Raw genomic sequence first — 18006 nt, forward strand, 5'->3', positions numbered from 1 at the left:
GAGGTAATAATAGAAACTAAAATACCATTCAAAATAATTGGAATATACATAAAATATCTGGAAGTCAATTAATTAAACCATATTCAAGACCCATGTAGATACAAATTTAAATAAAGAAATGAAGAACAACTTAAACAACTGGAAGGATATTCAGTGCTCATGGGTGGACTCTGCTGACATAATAATAATGACAATGTTACCAAAGTTAATGTAGTATTTCATATTCCAAATAGAAGGAAAACATATTTACCAGGTAAAATGCATAATTCTGATATGAAAAGTTATCAGACTATATCTTCTGGTATTTAGTGCTGTTCTTAACATACACACATGTATATATAAACTTTGAAGGATAATCTTTATATAGATGTGGAGACAAAGGATATTTCTTGAACGTTTCAGAGGACAAGAAGACAGTCTAAAATCAATATAGGGATTGTGTGACTGTGTAAAGTTTGTATCACATACAAGTTTAGTTGTATCAATTATAATAATCCATTTCTTTAAGTTAAAAGTATTTTACAAATATCTGAGGAATGACAATTTATCTGAAAATGTCAAGTTCTCCAATAGATATACTATTTTATTAAGATAGTCTATCCCATTTAGGAGAAGTGAAGTTCTTTTTTTTTTTACAATTATATGGATAATCAAACTTTATATTAAAGACCATAATTCTTTGGAATTTATGAGACACATGAAAAACACAAATAATCCTAGAGTCTGGCTGGCCCTAGGCAAAGCTGTAAGGTTGGCAGTTTGTCTTTGGCACTCCTGAAATTCCCTTTCTATACCCTTTCAACCCTTTAAGGACATAATGTTCTCAAACCTTTCATGCAGGCTTCAATATCTTTAGGAAGGTTCCTGGAGCCCTTATGTTGACTCCTATGGCATTTCAATCAGTCTTTTTCTTCTCAGGTTGTATCCTATAATTCAAAATTATATCTCCCTCTTTTCCCATGACCCAACTTCTATTCCTTGTTTCCTGATATCAAAAATCACAGAGGAAATCAATCTGACAAATTAAATTCACACAAAGGTATAAATGAAAACACTTTTCTGCGCTACCCTTTCCAGAGGTATTTTCATTTTTAAAAGGGGGTAATTAGGAAAGGCAATGCCTTACACCCAAAGGAATGAATGAATCTTGAATAGAAGAATTACCAGCATCCTATAAGGTAAGTGGCAAAATTTGGAGGCATTCCAAAGGGAGTGTCTTCATAGCACCACTTAAATTTCACTACATATTTTACCTATAAGGTCTTCTCTGAAGAAAAGTATCTGAATTAAGCAAGCAAAAGAAAAGGAGAGCCCAAACCTTCACAAATGTGATGAATTCTTCCTCTCGGTCATTGGCTCGCATTAGTTTTATTTGCACTATTTCAAAAGCTCGTTCGCTTTGCAAAGCTAATCCATGGAGCTGCTGGGAAGCAGTTGCTTCAAGCTCTGTCATAGCAGATTTTGTCTCATTCATTTTACTTAATAGGTGAGCAAGCTTGTGGTCCTGTAAAAATATCATTAAATATTCACTATAATTCCTACTAATTATAGTTTGACAAATTTTGTTTAATACATTTAGCAGAATTTATAATACATTTAGCAAAATCTATGTAAGCAAACAAAGCTGTATGTGTGATATACTTGCTTTCCTCTGTTTTAAAAGAAAATGTCTGGCTTCTTAATTTTTTTCCTCATTCTAGATTATATTTTTCCCATACTCACATATTATGTATTTGCTGCCAAACAGAAGAGAAGTTATGTCAAACCAAAAAGTCTCAAGTCAGTTAAAATTATGTAATATGCTTATAATTTTATGAAAATTAATGGATTCTATATACCTATATCATGATTTTCCCTCAACAATAATTTAAGATTTTTGTATTAGGACAAAAATAAATGTTTGTCTTTTCTTATACAGCACTCCCTTTAGAGGAAAACAAAATAAACCAAAACAATGCTTATTTGCTAGGACAGAAAAGAATAAAAAAATGAGATAATAGTAAATATTTGTTTCCAATACATAACGATGAAAAACTAAAAAAGGAGGACATCGCATCAAACAGCTTCCAAACAGGAAGACCGTACAATCATACATACCTTTCTTTCTAGCTCATCTTTAGCTTTTGTATACATCTGTTCATAATGTGACTTCTCTTTTGTAACTACATTAAGCATTCGCTTGAGTGCGTCAATTGCTGTCCTTTTGTTAGTACAGTCTTCAGTCAATGTTTTTACCTGAAGTAAAACACAAGGGGTTGTTGCAGGATTATTTGGCGAAACAATCTATATCAGAACCAAACTAAAGCATGAATGATTTAAATTTTCTTTCTTTAAAAGTTATATCCAAATTAAAATATTAGTAGAACTTGTTAACATTTACATGGTGAAATAATAGTAATTCTAAAATGAACATCCCACATGAGTTTAAAGGAGAGCATAAATGTGATACCAAAAGACATATGAATAAAACCATTAATTTTATTTGTTAGACTATTCAGTTGTTTCCCTATAAGTGGACCAATATAAATATCAAACTTCAAAATTCAACATATTTTAATATTAGTTTGTTTTTAAAAGTTAGGAATTTTCTAGTATGTAAACAAACATAGTTATCGGAAACTCTTAGTTTTTATACATAGTAAGAATAATTTAGGATGAAATTAGGTGTGAAAAAGTTGCCATATATCATTCAGTACTGATGGAAGATTACAGTGAATGAACTGTTTGAAATGAAAAACATGATTCTAAGATACTTAATGGTGAATATTAAAAAACAACCACAGAAAATATCTTTATTATTGGAAATGAATTTTTCCTGCTTTTTTAGACTTTAGTCCTTCTTGCTTTTGAACTGAAAATAACATAATGATATCTTAGCTCTGGTAAGGAGGATGAAAGAGGTACTCCTTCCAGAGCTGATGATGCTTAGGGATTGCCATAGTGCAGGCTAGATTATCAATTGTTCAGCCAGGTCTCTTCTTCTAAGGGAAGCACAGTTTCTGTTAGTTGACAGAATACTTACTTCAATTTTGGGGGTGAGATGTTACATAAGTCTAGAAAGAAGCTTTCTCTGCTGTCATTCTCACAAAGTCTATCTGTACATTAAATCAAGTGGGCATAGTAGAAGATATGCTAGTTAACTGACTTGTAGCTTCTTTGATTTGTCAGAAATTTTAAAAATATATTCATAGTCTTACATTGTAGCACTAAGTGTAACAAAATACTGAATAAAAAGCATGGATCATAATTTTATTAAAGATAAGCTCAATTATATATTCACAGATTATTTTCAGGATGGACAGAAAGAGACTATGGCTGTCTTTTGTTAATCTGCATAACATAAAATCAATTTAGGGATAACTGACTTTTTTGTTCTTTTAAAAATTTAATGATAAGGCACCCAGTGAATTCCTATTGATCTATATATTAAAGTTCCAAATCTGGGAATTTATCATTTTGGAGAGCAAATAATGACGTATTATATAGTAAGTTCTATCCTAATATGAATGTTTACATAAATCCACTAGACTTACTGAAATAATTAGTGCAATGTGAATTGCAAAGTTAAATTATTTCTGTTAATAAAACACTATTTTTACAGTTCTGAGACCAAAAAATAAATGGTACCTTTTTCTCAAGATTTTCTAACAAATCATTAAAGTTGTCATTATTTTCCAAGTTAACTTTCTGTCGATGCTTAAAGTGCTCTATCAAATGTCTCTTCATGACTAAATCCCTCTCCATTCGAGACACTCTTAAAAGGAAGGAAAACATCACACTTATAGTAATGGGATATGTTTTTAAAGAGAGCATATTTTTCATAATACAGAAATTCTGCTCAAATGTTATTGATCAGTTGGTACTAGATTACATGTTGTTATATGTATACTATTAACCAGTAAATTGTTATATGTCTATTGATATGCTTTTGAATTATATACATTAGGTCTATATTGAAACTATAGTATAATAGTATAGATAATGTGTGTGTCAGTAAAATACATGCCACAATTTTTTAATGCTACAAAAATTTTGAAAAAATAATTTATACAGCCATTTAATATTTATTAGATTTAGGTTATATTATCATAATATTATTAAATTATAAACAGTACTGATAATTTATCAAAAGAAGTCATAAACTAGGTTATATACTTTAGCTATAAATTTTGTAATACCACATTTTATAAACACCTCATAAATAAGCATAGTTGTATTATAATAATTTCTTTCCATATGATTTATAACTGTATTGACATATAAGTGGATCTGTTTGAAAGAAAGTTGAGTTTTTAAAAGCTATTAAAATAATTTTATAAATTATTCTAAAAATTAGCCCCAAATAATTAAATGGTTAAACTTAAAAAAACTATTTGTTATTTCTTTGATGTATTTTATCTAATGACAGTTGTCCTAGATACAGAATTGTAATCTGAACAAATTTTTAAAAAAATTTATAACGGGCTAGAATTAGTTAGACCCATAAAAAGTAAATAAATTTAATCTTAAGATACCTTATGGTAAAAAATATTATATAAAGTAATCAATTTTTATTGTTGGAACAAAAAACTCCCTAATTTTTATAGATTAGTATAGAAAATGGAGTTTTAAAACCTTAAAGCCATTCAAATAAAAAGAAAAAAATCATTTTGACATCCTAGCAAACATAAATCTAGGTATTTTTTTTACCAGTTTATATACTTTTAAATTGACAAATTTAATATTCACTAAAGAAAGAATTACAGTGTTTTCAATATTCCTTTGAGTATTATTAAGGAAATTACTTAGATACCATTCAACAAAACATTTCACCTTAGGGTCCGAAAATTTTTAAGATTCTCACTGTAATTTAGAAATTGTAGCTAGTTAGTTTTTGGTCACTAAATAGTAAACCTCAGCTTATATTTTGAATAAGTGATTTTTCATATATAATCTGAACATTTCTTAGGGTAGAAAAAAAGGAGACTTCATTAACAGTAATTCACAGCACTATCTTTTATCCTTGAAATGGTTGACAGTGCTATAAACTAAACTACCACTGGGTGGCACCAAATACAATGAATAGATAACACCAAGAACATACTTTCCTTGAAATTCCAGTATCTGTTCTTCCTTTTCCTTTACTTCACATTTTAGAGACTTTATATTTGATGACTGTTTAGTCATTTCATTTGTTGTATTCTAGGTTAAAAATACACATAAAATCAAAAACAACATTTACTCTTCAACAGCTGGTGATATTTGAAGTAAATGATACCAATGACTTAAAAAAATTACCAAGCAGCAAAAATGACCATTCTACAAACAGTAAAGTAACTAAGGTGCATCAGATGTAGATTTAATTAAATGTCCTATATTATATTAACATATTTCAAATTATGCTTTTGAAATTAAACTAATTAAATTAAAAATGCAACTAAATGTTTTAAATCTTATCAAAACACTATAGAAGGGATGGCAATTAACATAAGGGTAAAGTGCTCTCAAGTCATTCAAATATGAAAACATAGAGCAAAATGCATTTCTATGTCACGTGTATAATGGACTTGGTAGCATGCTGGTGCAACATAGTGATTTGAACTTAACACTGCAGTTAATAACTTCATGAATTTACTCTCTTCTTTTTCCTGAAACATTATCACTTATGAGTGATAAAGATTAATAAGATTGGGAAGTAATGGAAAGTGAAATAACCTCACACACATGATAAGGTTATCTATGTAACATTATATTTTAAAGTATTACAGATTTCAAACTTTCAATATACCCGTGTAGCATATAAGAGGAATGAGAACTAGATTAGGAGTTAGAACATATGACATAACTCTGACACACATAACTGATTAAATGTAATGATCTTCAGTAACTTCTCAGCCTCTCTGTATTTCAATTTTTCTATTTACAAAATGGGATGAATATTTCAGTTACCTATCTAATTCGCTTGTCATATAGCTATTTAGAGAAAAAAGCTCTAGTATATTAAGCAGAATCAAAAACATAAAATAATTATAAAATTATAAAATAATAACATAAAATAAAAAAGAATAAAATAATTCCTATTATGATGGATATATGTTGTAATGTGGGTTTATTTCTTAATAAAGTTCTATGAATATTTGGAGTAGAGGCATTTTATTAAATGTTCTTTATTGATACTCATATACAAATAATACATTTTATGTTTAATTTTGAAAAGGAAATCCTCATGAAAATACTAACAATTTTTCATTTAAAGACACAATGGAACTTTCAATTTTTAAGAAGAGTTATATTATACTGTTAGAAGGCTGGACAGTTTTATTTAAGGTTAAAAAATGAAAACTAGGGAAATCATAGTAAAGAATTAAGAAAAAATCTATTGCAAGGTGATTTCAAATAGAAATATCCTTTAAAAAAAGAATTTAAGGCAGCAGTATAAATAAATACTTCGTTTGAAAGTTATAGCTTTTCATAAGAAATGTTAAAACTGTCAAGTTGTTAATTATCTTGATGGTTTTGATCTGGTCAAATGACCATGTATAAAATAATTATTATAAGTTTATTTTATTCGTTCATATGCAGACAACCTAAATTAAAGGACATTTTAAAGATTGCAGTAATGCATCATTAGTTCAGCATTTTTAGGGAACTGAATGTTCTTTTTAAAATGAATTTTTCAGTGAACAAACAGAAAGTTTTATAATTATCCTTAAATTAAGTTTGTCCCGACAAAGTATTCCACACTTTTCTGTGCTCTTAAACTAATAAAAAAGAAGCTATTTTTGATATTTCATTGCTTTCATGATGAAGAAAACATAAATTTGTTTAATTGCAGAGTGATTTGTGGTTTCATAAACAAATCTCTTTTCTATGTACTTTTTATACATGAATATTTGTTGTTTGTTATGTTCAAAAGAAAATTAAAAGAATCATCATGTTTCATTATATGTGAGCCTATATGGTAACAAGTAAGTTTTAAAGCAAAAAGAGTGATTCTTGAGAAATCAGAGAGTCAAATAATCAAAAAAGGGACTTTTCCTAATAGACCAAACCCTGACAAAAATAAATTAAGTATAGGTTCATGAACTAGAGTTACTGGCTTTAATATTTCAATACTTTTATTGAGTAGGAAACTGAGACAGTGTTCAGTGAGTTGACCAAAGTCCTTTAAATAGTACAGTGGCGTTGCTCAGGTTCTCTGACTCCAAATTTTAGCACTCTTTCCACATCCGCTTTAAGCAATGAATGTAAATAATAGATTCAGTATGAAAAATTAAAAATTCATTGAAATTTAGATATTCTGGCAAACTATCTCTATAATATGGTGGACATGAAGAGATGGAAAAATGCATTATCTGCATTTTAAAACAACTTATTGAACCAAGGACATTCAAGAGACAAGCACAGAATAATAGCTAGAACTGTGAAAGTGAATATTATTTAAGAGACAAAACAAGATATTTTAAAATGTTCAAATAATCTAAATATCTCCACTTGGTTCTTGCAAAAAAAACTATCTTAAAATTAAACTATAATATTCACTTAATTTGAAAATAAATTGTCAGCATTTGTATATCTATGCAGAAATTTCCTTCAATCCTTCAGCATGGAGAGAGGGGTGAAAGGACTCATTACCAAAAGAATGTCCAGTAGGTCCCAAATTTTTATGGCCTTAGCAACACATTAAGCCTTTTAGGCATAGAGGTGAATCTACACCAATGAAATGATGGGTTTTGGAAATAAAGTAGTATGAACACATATATGTATTGAAACATGGGAATTTGCAGTAGTGCAAAATATACTTTTATACATTTTAAATTTAATTAATGTAATTAATTAAACTGAAATTAATAGTCTAGGAATATTTTAAACTATAATCTAAATAAAAAGCTGCTCTGTGAAAATCTGGCCCACATGTTTTTCATTCTTTTCCCCCACTCCATGTTGGAGATGACAGTAGATATGACACTTATTTGAGGCAGAGCATCACTCAGAAGCAGGGGAGAAAGGAGGAAATTATACTCTCTCTTTACTTTTTTTTGTCGTCTTAGCTCACACCTTCACCAAGGCAAAGGACGTAACTACAAATATGAATTTAAAAATAAGATTTCTTCTGGATTCTCTGTTCTTCTCCTATTTATTCTTGCACTGTCTCTGTGTCTATCTCTGTCTCTCTTTGTGTATGTATATGTTTTTTAACTCAACTCCCATTAATACAACTATTATTTCTATAGAGCTGAACTTCAAATCTACATATTCAATATTACATTTTCTGGGTTTCAGAACTGTATCTCAAAACTACCTGCAAGACGTCTCTACCTGGATTTCCCACAGGAAATCTCAAACTCAACTGGTCCAAAACAAAATTCTTTATCTTTACCCTAAACCTACCCCTTCTTCTAATTTGCCTATTTTTGTCAAATTTACTAGCAACTTTCTAGTCACCTAGGTCTATAATCTAAGTCAGCCTCACCTCTTCACTCTCTCTCACCCTACAAATCCAATATGTTGTTTTATGTAATGAACATTTCAATAATGTTATATAATTAAATCAACAAGTACTTGTAAGTATTTGCTATGTACCAGGCACTGTGCTAAGAGCTGGGAATACAAAGTAAGGAAAAAAACACTCTGCCCTCTCAAGAAACTCACTTTGTAATTGAGACTCCATTTAACAGGTCCAGCATAAAAGATTAACCTTGACACTGTAATAAGAAGCACCCTAGCACACCCAGGATGGCCTGCTAACACAGGTTCTTTGATCTGCTTTGCTAAAGGAAAGACAACTTTTAAAGGGGTCCACAATCTTACATTAATTACAGATAAATAGAAAATACAAGCAGAGAAATTAGCACAGAGATTCAACAGACAGGGCCCCTACTGTCTGAACAAAGCAATACAACCACTTACATATACCACCGGATCAGGAGAACACAAACCTCTGGGTATTTGGAGGCGGGGGGGGGGGGGGGGGGGAGAGGGAGGGATCCTCTTAACAAATGGTTACTCAGATTCCCATCCAGGGAATCAAATGGTCCTTCTCATGAGTGAACTTCTGAAGTAAACTATCAACCTCCCAGTATGTATAGTTTTCTACTAGTAGGCTCAGACCCAGAAGGCATCACAACCCATGTGGCTCAGTGCCTGATTGACTAAGTACCATGAGGTGTGAAAGCCTTCCTTCAAGCAAGCCTCCCCCTAAGTAAGCTCCTCCTTAGGCAAGTTCCTCCCTCAATGGACTCTATGTTACTCAGGATGTATCACAGCTGTGAAAGCAGCAAGACATCTATGATTGAAATACCTGTGTACCTCTAGACCTGAGAACACAATACAGTTCCTGTTCCAAGTGAAAAGGGGACACATGGTCACAGGGGCCTATTAATGGGAAGGGAAGATCTTCCTATTCCATTAACATTACAGACCCATAACAGCCTGGGACAAGCAAATCATCTCCAGTTTCTGAAATTATAAATGTCTTTAATCTCTTCAACAAAGCACCAATGAACACATTCAGATCTTTCATAGGAACATACAAAATCCTTAACAAAGTCCTATCTCCCTACAAACTCATAAAGTTGATCACACTATTTTATAACAAGAATATATTTCAACCAGCTTCTCCTCTCAAATTTTGTAGAAGAGTTTATATTCTGAACCTTCATTGTCCTTGGTTGCCATATCTCTACCTGGCAAAAATAATCAAGTGTTTGCTTATCAAGAAACTTTCAGGTTATGTAGATCTTTCTACTGTGGTCACTGCTTTATTTAGGGCAAGATTTTAAATACTCTGACTCCATCAGCAGCAATTCATTTTCCTGTCTAAAAAAAATTAATTTCACTGTTCTTGGTGATGTTACTGCTCACTATTCTAGCACATTCTAACTCTCTTCTTTCATGATATACAAGGATGAGGTTTCTGTGTGATCTATGACCTCCAAGAGTTTCTTTATCATCTTCCCCTATGCCTACCATGGCACTGAAGTAATTGTGAATTAATTAATGTTTTTAACTAACTTGGAGTTACTTATCAAATTCTTCATACAATTTCCCCATATCATCATCCTCTGCAATGGATGGCTGTATAAATACTGCAATGAGTTTCATGGTGATCATTTTGCTTATGTTATCACAAGCATTGCAATAAGAGATGACCTATCAAAATTAAGGGGCGGCCAGGTGGCTCAGTGAGTAAGAGCACCGGCTCCAGTGTTGGGATGACCTGGAGATCGAATCCCGGGCTCAGACACTCGGCACCACACCCAGAAATAACTGGCCGTGTAACCTTGAGCAAGTTACTTAACCCTGATTGCTTAAAAAAAATTAAAAAATTTAAAAAATGTCCTATTAAATAATGTTTCTGCTTGTCTTTGGATCCAAGATGAAACCAGTTTAACCATTTTTTTTAAATTTGCTTTTCTAAGAAGAACCTATAAACTATTCTTCCATTTAGGTGTAATGTCCTTATGTGTTTGGGTTTTATTTATGGCAAAAACTTCGGTAGTCATATGATTCAGTTGGTGCAGTAGTATGTTGACTTACTAATACCAGACAGTATTAATAGCTAAATTAATATTTATATGAGGTCTAAAAAATTTGGTGATTCTTAACATCCTCTGCTCCTTTTTCTGCTTCTGTGCTACTGCTACTTGAAAAGCATAAAATACTGAGGGTTATTATTTACTTATTTTGTTTTCCTGGTTGCCACGGCCAAAGAATGCATTAACCAGTACCCAGTCTATTGGTGATAATGTTGACTATTTGTCATAAGGCCTTTCTACTTTCCTCTGGAAAGCAGAACCTTTCAGAGGTTGCAGTCTTATGGCATAGCCTTTAATAACTCAGCACCACATCCCTACCACTGTGAGGCAACCAGAGTTAAGAACCATCCTTTAAATTATTCTGCAATAATCAGCAAGGAATGTTACATAGGAAATTGGGCTTGGAGACAAGGGTTTTGTTTTGTTTTTGGCCTCAGGACAATCTGAATTTGTCCCATGTTGGACTGGCTGTGTAACCCTAACAAATCACCTAAGCTCTCAAGTTGCTACTAGTATGATGGGAAGGTATATAGAACCATTGGTGCTATACATTGCTAAAAGTTTCCTTAGCAGAAATTTCCTATGCCAGTGAAATACCAGTCCATATTTTTTTAAAAAAATCTTTACTTATAGAGGCAAATGATACAGTAAGTAAAATTTATCATGACATTCTTTTTAATTAAAAATTTTACTGAGTAGATTGGAAGTAACTAGATGAAATCCTTTTTTATTCTGTTGTATGATAGAGCTATGGCAATTTTCCTATTTATAAAAATGACTAATAATAAATTTAATACTTTCTTTACAAAACGGTAAGGATTAATTTAGCAAAGTATGCAAATTTCTCTGTAACCTTAAATTGTCATAAAACCATAAGCTAAATACTCAACTTTGAGAATAATAATGCAATTTAGCAAAACCTGGATTAAAATTTACACTCCATCTCCCAAGTCCATGAATGTTCCTTGGCAGTCTCCCTGCCCCACCCCACTCCCACTCCTACCCCCACCTGGAATTACCTCCCTTCGCATACATATTTCCTGGTTTACCTGACCTCCTTCAGATGCAAGACAAATCCCACCTCCCAGAAGTCTTTTCCTGATCCCCATTACCTTCTAAAATTATCTCCAATCTGTCTATATCTTAGTTATACATAGTTGTTTTTATTTTTTCTTCCCAATCAGACTGTGAGCTTCTTGAGAGCAAAGTTTTTTTTTAATCCTTTCACTGTATCCTCAGAGCTTAAAACAGTGTCTGACACATAAAAGAATCTTAATAAATGTTTATTATTGACTTGACTTGGGGTAAACATAGTCAGACTATCTCAGTAATTTGATCTAAGGTTATCTAAACCTTATTTTACATCTCACAGTAAGGTTATGACCTTATTTCTTAAAATTGTTAACATTTAAATTTGACTCAAAAAAATCTTTAAAAATCTGAATGTTTACAAAATCCGAAATACTAAAAAAAATTATGCATAAGAACACACTATTTCCTTTTGAAACCTCTTCCTTACCTTAAATGTAACAGAATTAAAGGTCTTCATTAAATATACTTGGCTCCTACAGTAATTTTCACTTTAAAATACCACTGTGAGAACACACTCAATATGTTACAATAAAAAAAAATATTATCAGTCTTTCCAATACTTCCTTCCTAATCCCTATGTATTCCTATCTGAAGTTTTCTTCTGGTTACTTCTACTGCCACCATCTTTGCGCACCTCTGGCTAGCAACTCTCAAGGAAGGAAGTAATTTTAGACACAATTCACAAACAAATGTCCTCATAAACAGCATGTTACTGAGTTCTTGCAAATCATTTCTTAATTTAAAAAAAGAAAGCTATAGTCCTATTTTCTACTACAATATATTCTCAAATGTATTTTTATATGACAAATATGGCTTTCAAGTTGAGATTTTTATCTACTCTGGTTAATTACTTGGTAAATATTATGGTCATCTCTCTTCATTTTTATTCCCATGTACTTGTAGTTGAACAAAAGTCTTTTAATCAAAGTTTTTAAGCTAAAACACATGATTTCCTTCCATTTCACCCTCCCACCCCCCAATATGGGAGTATATACATAAAAGCACCAAAACACCCAAATATATTATATCTCTCCATACACATACATACACACACAACACATATGAATGTGTAAGTTGGGATGAGATGTAAGGAATTTGGATGTTTTGGTTTAAAAGTACCTCCTTTTGAGGCAGCTAGGTGGTGCAGTGAATATAGTACCGGCCCTGGAGTCAGGAGGACCTGAGTTCAAATCTGGCCTCAGGCACTTAACACTTACTAGCCATGTGACCTTGGGCAAGTCACTTAACCCCAACTGCCCTGCCCTCCCCCCTCCAAAAAAGCAAAAAAAAAAAGTGCCTCCTTTTAAAAAGACTTCTGTTAAAAACAAACAAAAAATCCGAAGAAACATTTCTTTGTAAGGCAATCCTTGCACTTTTCCAAAAGTAATTCTTTAAATTATCAGGATCAGGGTAGAGCAGGTTAGAATGGAATAATGAAACAGGATAAGGAAAATGATAGATCTTCCATCTCCTGAGTCAGGGTTTCTGTGGCTTTGGTCAGTTTGTTCAGAACTGAATATTCTCAGTGACTAAACACTACCTTTATATAGACAAATATTTGTATGCTAGCCAGAGATCCACATACTTGATTACCTTGACTTATATTCATTTTGTATGTACTATGTATATGAAAAGGGACAAGGACAAGAACTGTTTTCACTGGTATAGGGAACTCCCTGGTGAGGAAATAACCTATACCAGTGGAAGTTGGCACATCTTTGTGCTTTAGAGAGCTGCCTAAAGCATTTAAAGGTTAAATGACTTACCCAGGTGCACACAGTCAGTATGTGTCAGAGATAGGACTTAAATTCAGGTCTCACTAACTGTGAGACTTGGTCTTTATGCATGATACCAAACTGCCTCATATGATGCAAATTTTTATAAAAATATATGTTGTCTTTTCTGTTAGAATACAAATACTTTCTGATCAGGGGCTGTTTAATTTTTGTATTTGCATCCCCAGCACTTAGCACTGTGCCTAGCACATAGTAAGTACTTAATTAATAATTGTGGGTTGATTAACACATAATTAAAATCCATGTACAAGCATTCATTACAAATTCCAACAGAGAATAAAAAATTTTTTATTATGCATACCTTGCCTTTCTACCATGAGCATGATTAGCTGGAGCTAACTTTAAGAAGCCACTTGTTAAATACCAATTATTAAATTACTAATAAGTCTGAATTCTTAATCATTTATAGACTCACCTTTAATTTACACTGCAGTTGTTTAATTTCTGCCTGCAAATTCTTTGAAGGAGACTCTACTGCAGATTTAGACTCATTTGCAGCCTCCAATTTCTTTTGTAATTCTTCTTTCTCTTTCTGAAGTTCAGCCAAGTCTGAATTTTGCTTCTATTTTTCCCAGAAAAAAGTATAACTATATATATATATATATATATACATATGTATAAATTTTTTAAAGCAATTCTGTTGACTTGTTACAAGGAGATTTTTATAGACCAAACATTATCATTACTCATGTTTGAAATCTATCCAACTGAAATTCATGATGAATAATGTAACTTTAAAATTAAAAGTAAAATCAAAATTGTAATTTTATTTTCTATGAACAAAATATGCTAGTGATAAAAATTTAAAAGCTTCAAAATTCTATCTGTTGTAGTAATGTTTGCATACACATACAAATACAGACACTAAATAGTGTTAGATATATTAAAATGGCAGGGAAATATGTTGTTTCTGTTTTGCATAGTAGCTAAAATATTGGATCTTTTCAATAAATATTAATTTTAAAACAGTGGTACAGTCAAACTATGAATACTGACAGCAATTATAATTCACGTACTACAATCTCTATTGGCTTTTACTTTTGTGCTTGTAGGGCTCATAAAGGTTAAAATAAAATGTACCAGCTTTATTAAATGTTTTCTGGTTAGCTGGGCTTCACTTATATTGTGCTATTTCTTCTCTTCCACATATATGCATGCTAGCCAGAGACCCACATATTTGATAACCTTGACTCTAGGGCTGATGTACTTAACTGGTAAAAGCCAAGCTGGAGCAGGACAGGATAACAGATGTTATTTGTTTATTCCACTGGGTAGTTCTTACCACCCTTTACAGCAGCCAAAATGCTTCTCATTTAGCAACATAAATGTTAAGTCCAATTAGCAGACGAGCCTTGTTAGGGATTTAGTTCAAGTAAATAGCATGCAAACAAACTATCTTGGTTTTTATTGTATTTGATTGACAGCTGACAATGCCCTTTTGCAAAGTATGAGGTAGAAAACCGTTTATTTACATTTTAATGCCATAAACATTTAATTAGAACTTGCTAAATATTATGCTTAAACATTTTTATGTAAGAAGGTAACAAAAATAGTCTTTATGTTAGTTGTTATCTTTCACTAGTCTGTAGTCAGCAGAATGCCACCAAGGTTTAATGGCATAACAACTTAGGGCTCCTAGAGAACATAACTACACTACTATTTTATTATTCCAAAGAAGCTTATAATATGGTAGTTTAACATAAGGAACAATTAGACAAAATGGTACTGAAATCTCTCAAAGGAAACAAATTTTCCTTTGTGAGGAATCGCAATTAGAAATGGAAGAGGATAATACAATTCCTATAAGATGGAACATTTAAAATATGCTAACATTTGAATAAAACTACTTTGTATTGATAGCTACCTATATACTGATATGTCCATATATTTATCATGAATTTGTTTATATCATAAATATTCATGAAATAAAGTAACTCTTTTAGCTTAAAATGTATCCACTGTAAATGCTAACTTCTTTGATCATATTTATATTTACCAGATTCAAAAAGTATATTTTAAGAGTTAAGAATGGTTGCAAAATGTTTTAGATAATTTCTCAATTCTCTTTATCAATATATTGCTATAAATGGTATCAATTTCTTTCTGAATTTTAAAACTTTCCATTAATTAATTAATTAATGCCAAATTTTATTAACAATTTAATTTTATTTAAATTACTTCTTCTCTACTTCTGTCTAAGTAGCATTCACTGGGGGAATTGCTCAACCTCCCAGTGAAAGCTCTGCTTGTAAGTTCACCTGCTGGAGATTTCAGCCCTGTCAGATTTATCTCAGGACTGCAATTCCAGGTGGATACAAGCTGAAACAACACTACAGAGCCACAAATACTTTGATGACATGCTTTTTTCTCTAAGAACTGTCTCTGGTGCCTTCTCTCCCAGGGTACACAAGAGAGAGGATGTCCCGTTCATTGATTCCTTGCTAGAAGACACCCTGGTATTGTAAAGGGGAAAAGTGTCCTTCACCAACACAGTTTTATATCTAGTGGGTCAGTCCAGAAAGACTGGAAAAGTAAAAGTATACTTTTACAACTTAAAAGAAAAAAATGGTATATGAGGAAAAAATTGAAAATTATGACAATGCATATAAATGGGTAATCAGAAGAGGTGGTTTAAATTAAGCTGAAATAATTTCATACATTAAATGATATCAGAAAGCCAAATTTTCTCAAACTAATAATCTTTATGTTAGAACTGCCAAAAGAAAGGTTATAAATAGAACACAATTTTTAGAAGTACTAGTTTGGAAGCATTTGGTTGTAGTTTCATCTAGCGTAGGCTCCCAAAGTGGGCGATACCGCCCCCCGGGGGGCATTAGAACAATCCAGGGGGACAGTACTTGCCTCAGGTTCAACTGAGGGGCATTAAATAAAGATAAGGGGGCAGTGGAAGCATGAGGAAAGAAGGGAAGACAAGAAAATTTTGAAAAACCATTCATACACATTTCATCTGTTGTATAACAGAGTTAAAGTTGTAATGATTACATTATTTTCCAAATAAACACACAAAATGAAAGTTTTAACCAATCAGTGGTCAAGTCTGCTGAGGAGTCTTAATGAGGAAGTGTTGGCAAGCCAACCAAAGTTTCGCATTGTGAGGAAGTGCAGCTTTCGTCTGCAGTAAAATATGCAAGTGATGACTTATTTACAATACTATATTATATGGTTGCATGATGCAATATTGTATCATCAAAATTTCAATGCAAGGAAAAACCCACAAATTTACAATAAATTATTAAATTTAAGATGCATCTTTTTTTGAAATTATGCAAATTCCCCCAAGGGGGTTAAAGGATTAAAGAAAGTAGATTTCCAGGGGGACGCTGAGTAATTTACTTTTTTGAAAAGGGGGTAGTGGGCCAAATAAGTTAGGGAATGTCTGATGTAAAGGGACCACTTAAGTGGAACTTGCCTAATTTGTCAGTTATGGAGTAATCTATTACCTTTCGGGGCCTTTTCAGTTAAGCAGAGACCAAAAAGAGGTTTCACCCACTCATGGCCCAAAGTTTGGATTGTTTATTATTCCTTTTCAGTTTCTTAAAGTCTCTATAGAAATGCCACTGGTGGAATAGCAAAGATGTATTGCAAATAATTTCCATATGCTTATATGCTCGACAATATATATTTACTATGTATCAAAATTTTGATTTAGAATTTGTAAATAATTTTTTTTATTTTTCTTAATAGATATTAACTAAAGAATAATCAATACTGGAAAGTGATTTCTGTCCTTATAATAATTTTGTCCTAGGCTTTCCAAGAAGAGAGCAAAAATTGATTAGAACCATATGGTATTTAGCAATGGTAGGAATTAAATATTCTATCTCCAATTCAATTCAACAAGCATTTATCAATCACCTACTATATGCAAGACATTGTGGCTACAAAGATAAAATGAAAACTGCTCCAACCCTCAAGAAGCTTACATTTCAACTATCTATTTTTGACAATTGTAACATACTGTGGTCAGTGAGACAGCTGATTTTCAGTTATAGAACTCACTATAGAAATAAATTCATTCCCCACTTAATGGCTACATATTTTGTACACCTATACACACACATGGGGCAGCTAGGTGGTACAATGGATACAGTGACTGGACTAGAGTCAGGAAGAACTAAGTTCAAATCTGGCTTCTGGATGTGTGACCCTGGGTAAGTCATTTAACCACATCTGCCTCATTAGCCTCATGTGTAAAATGAGTTGGAAAAGGAAATGGCAAATCAGTCCAGTGTCTTTGCCAAGGAAACCCTCAAAAGGAGTCATGAAGAGTCAGACATAACTGAAACCTCCAGACATGACAAAAAGACACAATCACAAGTACACACACAATGCCAGTGCAATGTGTTTGTGTATATACACATATATACACATAGATGGGTGTATATCTATGTATATATACACATAAATATACATATGCACACAGATCAGAATAGAATAATAGCCCTAGGATACAAGGAATTTTAAGTATAATTTTAAATTGGTAGGATCATGAGATCATAAATTTAGTGGTAGAAGGGACTTTAGCATACAACCTGTGAGGACCAGAAGAATAAACTGACTTGCCAAGGGTTACAGAAGCA

The 18006-nt window shown here is 32.1% G+C and overlaps 1 protein-coding gene across 1 annotated transcript in view; it reads right to left on the reverse strand.

Annotated features, from left to right (window-relative positions):
• CNTLN (centlein) overlaps nucleotides 1-18006 on the reverse strand; it is a 492075-nt gene that overhangs the window by 84390 nt on the left and 389679 nt on the right. Inside the window, exons 20-24 of the mRNA XM_069090553.1 lie at nucleotides 13821-13967; nucleotides 5084-5181; nucleotides 3628-3754; nucleotides 2098-2235; nucleotides 1319-1504 (exon numbers count right to left, since the gene is read on the reverse strand). Of these exons, the coding sequence (XP_068946654.1) occupies nucleotides 1319-1504; nucleotides 2098-2235; nucleotides 3628-3754; nucleotides 5084-5181; nucleotides 13821-13967 (696 nt within the window). The remainder of the gene's footprint in view (nucleotides 1-1318; nucleotides 1505-2097; nucleotides 2236-3627; nucleotides 3755-5083; nucleotides 5182-13820; nucleotides 13968-18006) is intronic.

Source organism: Petaurus breviceps, unplaced genomic scaffold, assembly GCF_028583685.1.
Source record: "Petaurus breviceps papuanus isolate PSGF00001 unplaced genomic scaffold, PetGlider_PUasm1.0 187, whole genome shotgun sequence".
NCBI lineage: Eukaryota > Metazoa > Chordata > Mammalia > Diprotodontia > Petauridae > Petaurus > Petaurus breviceps.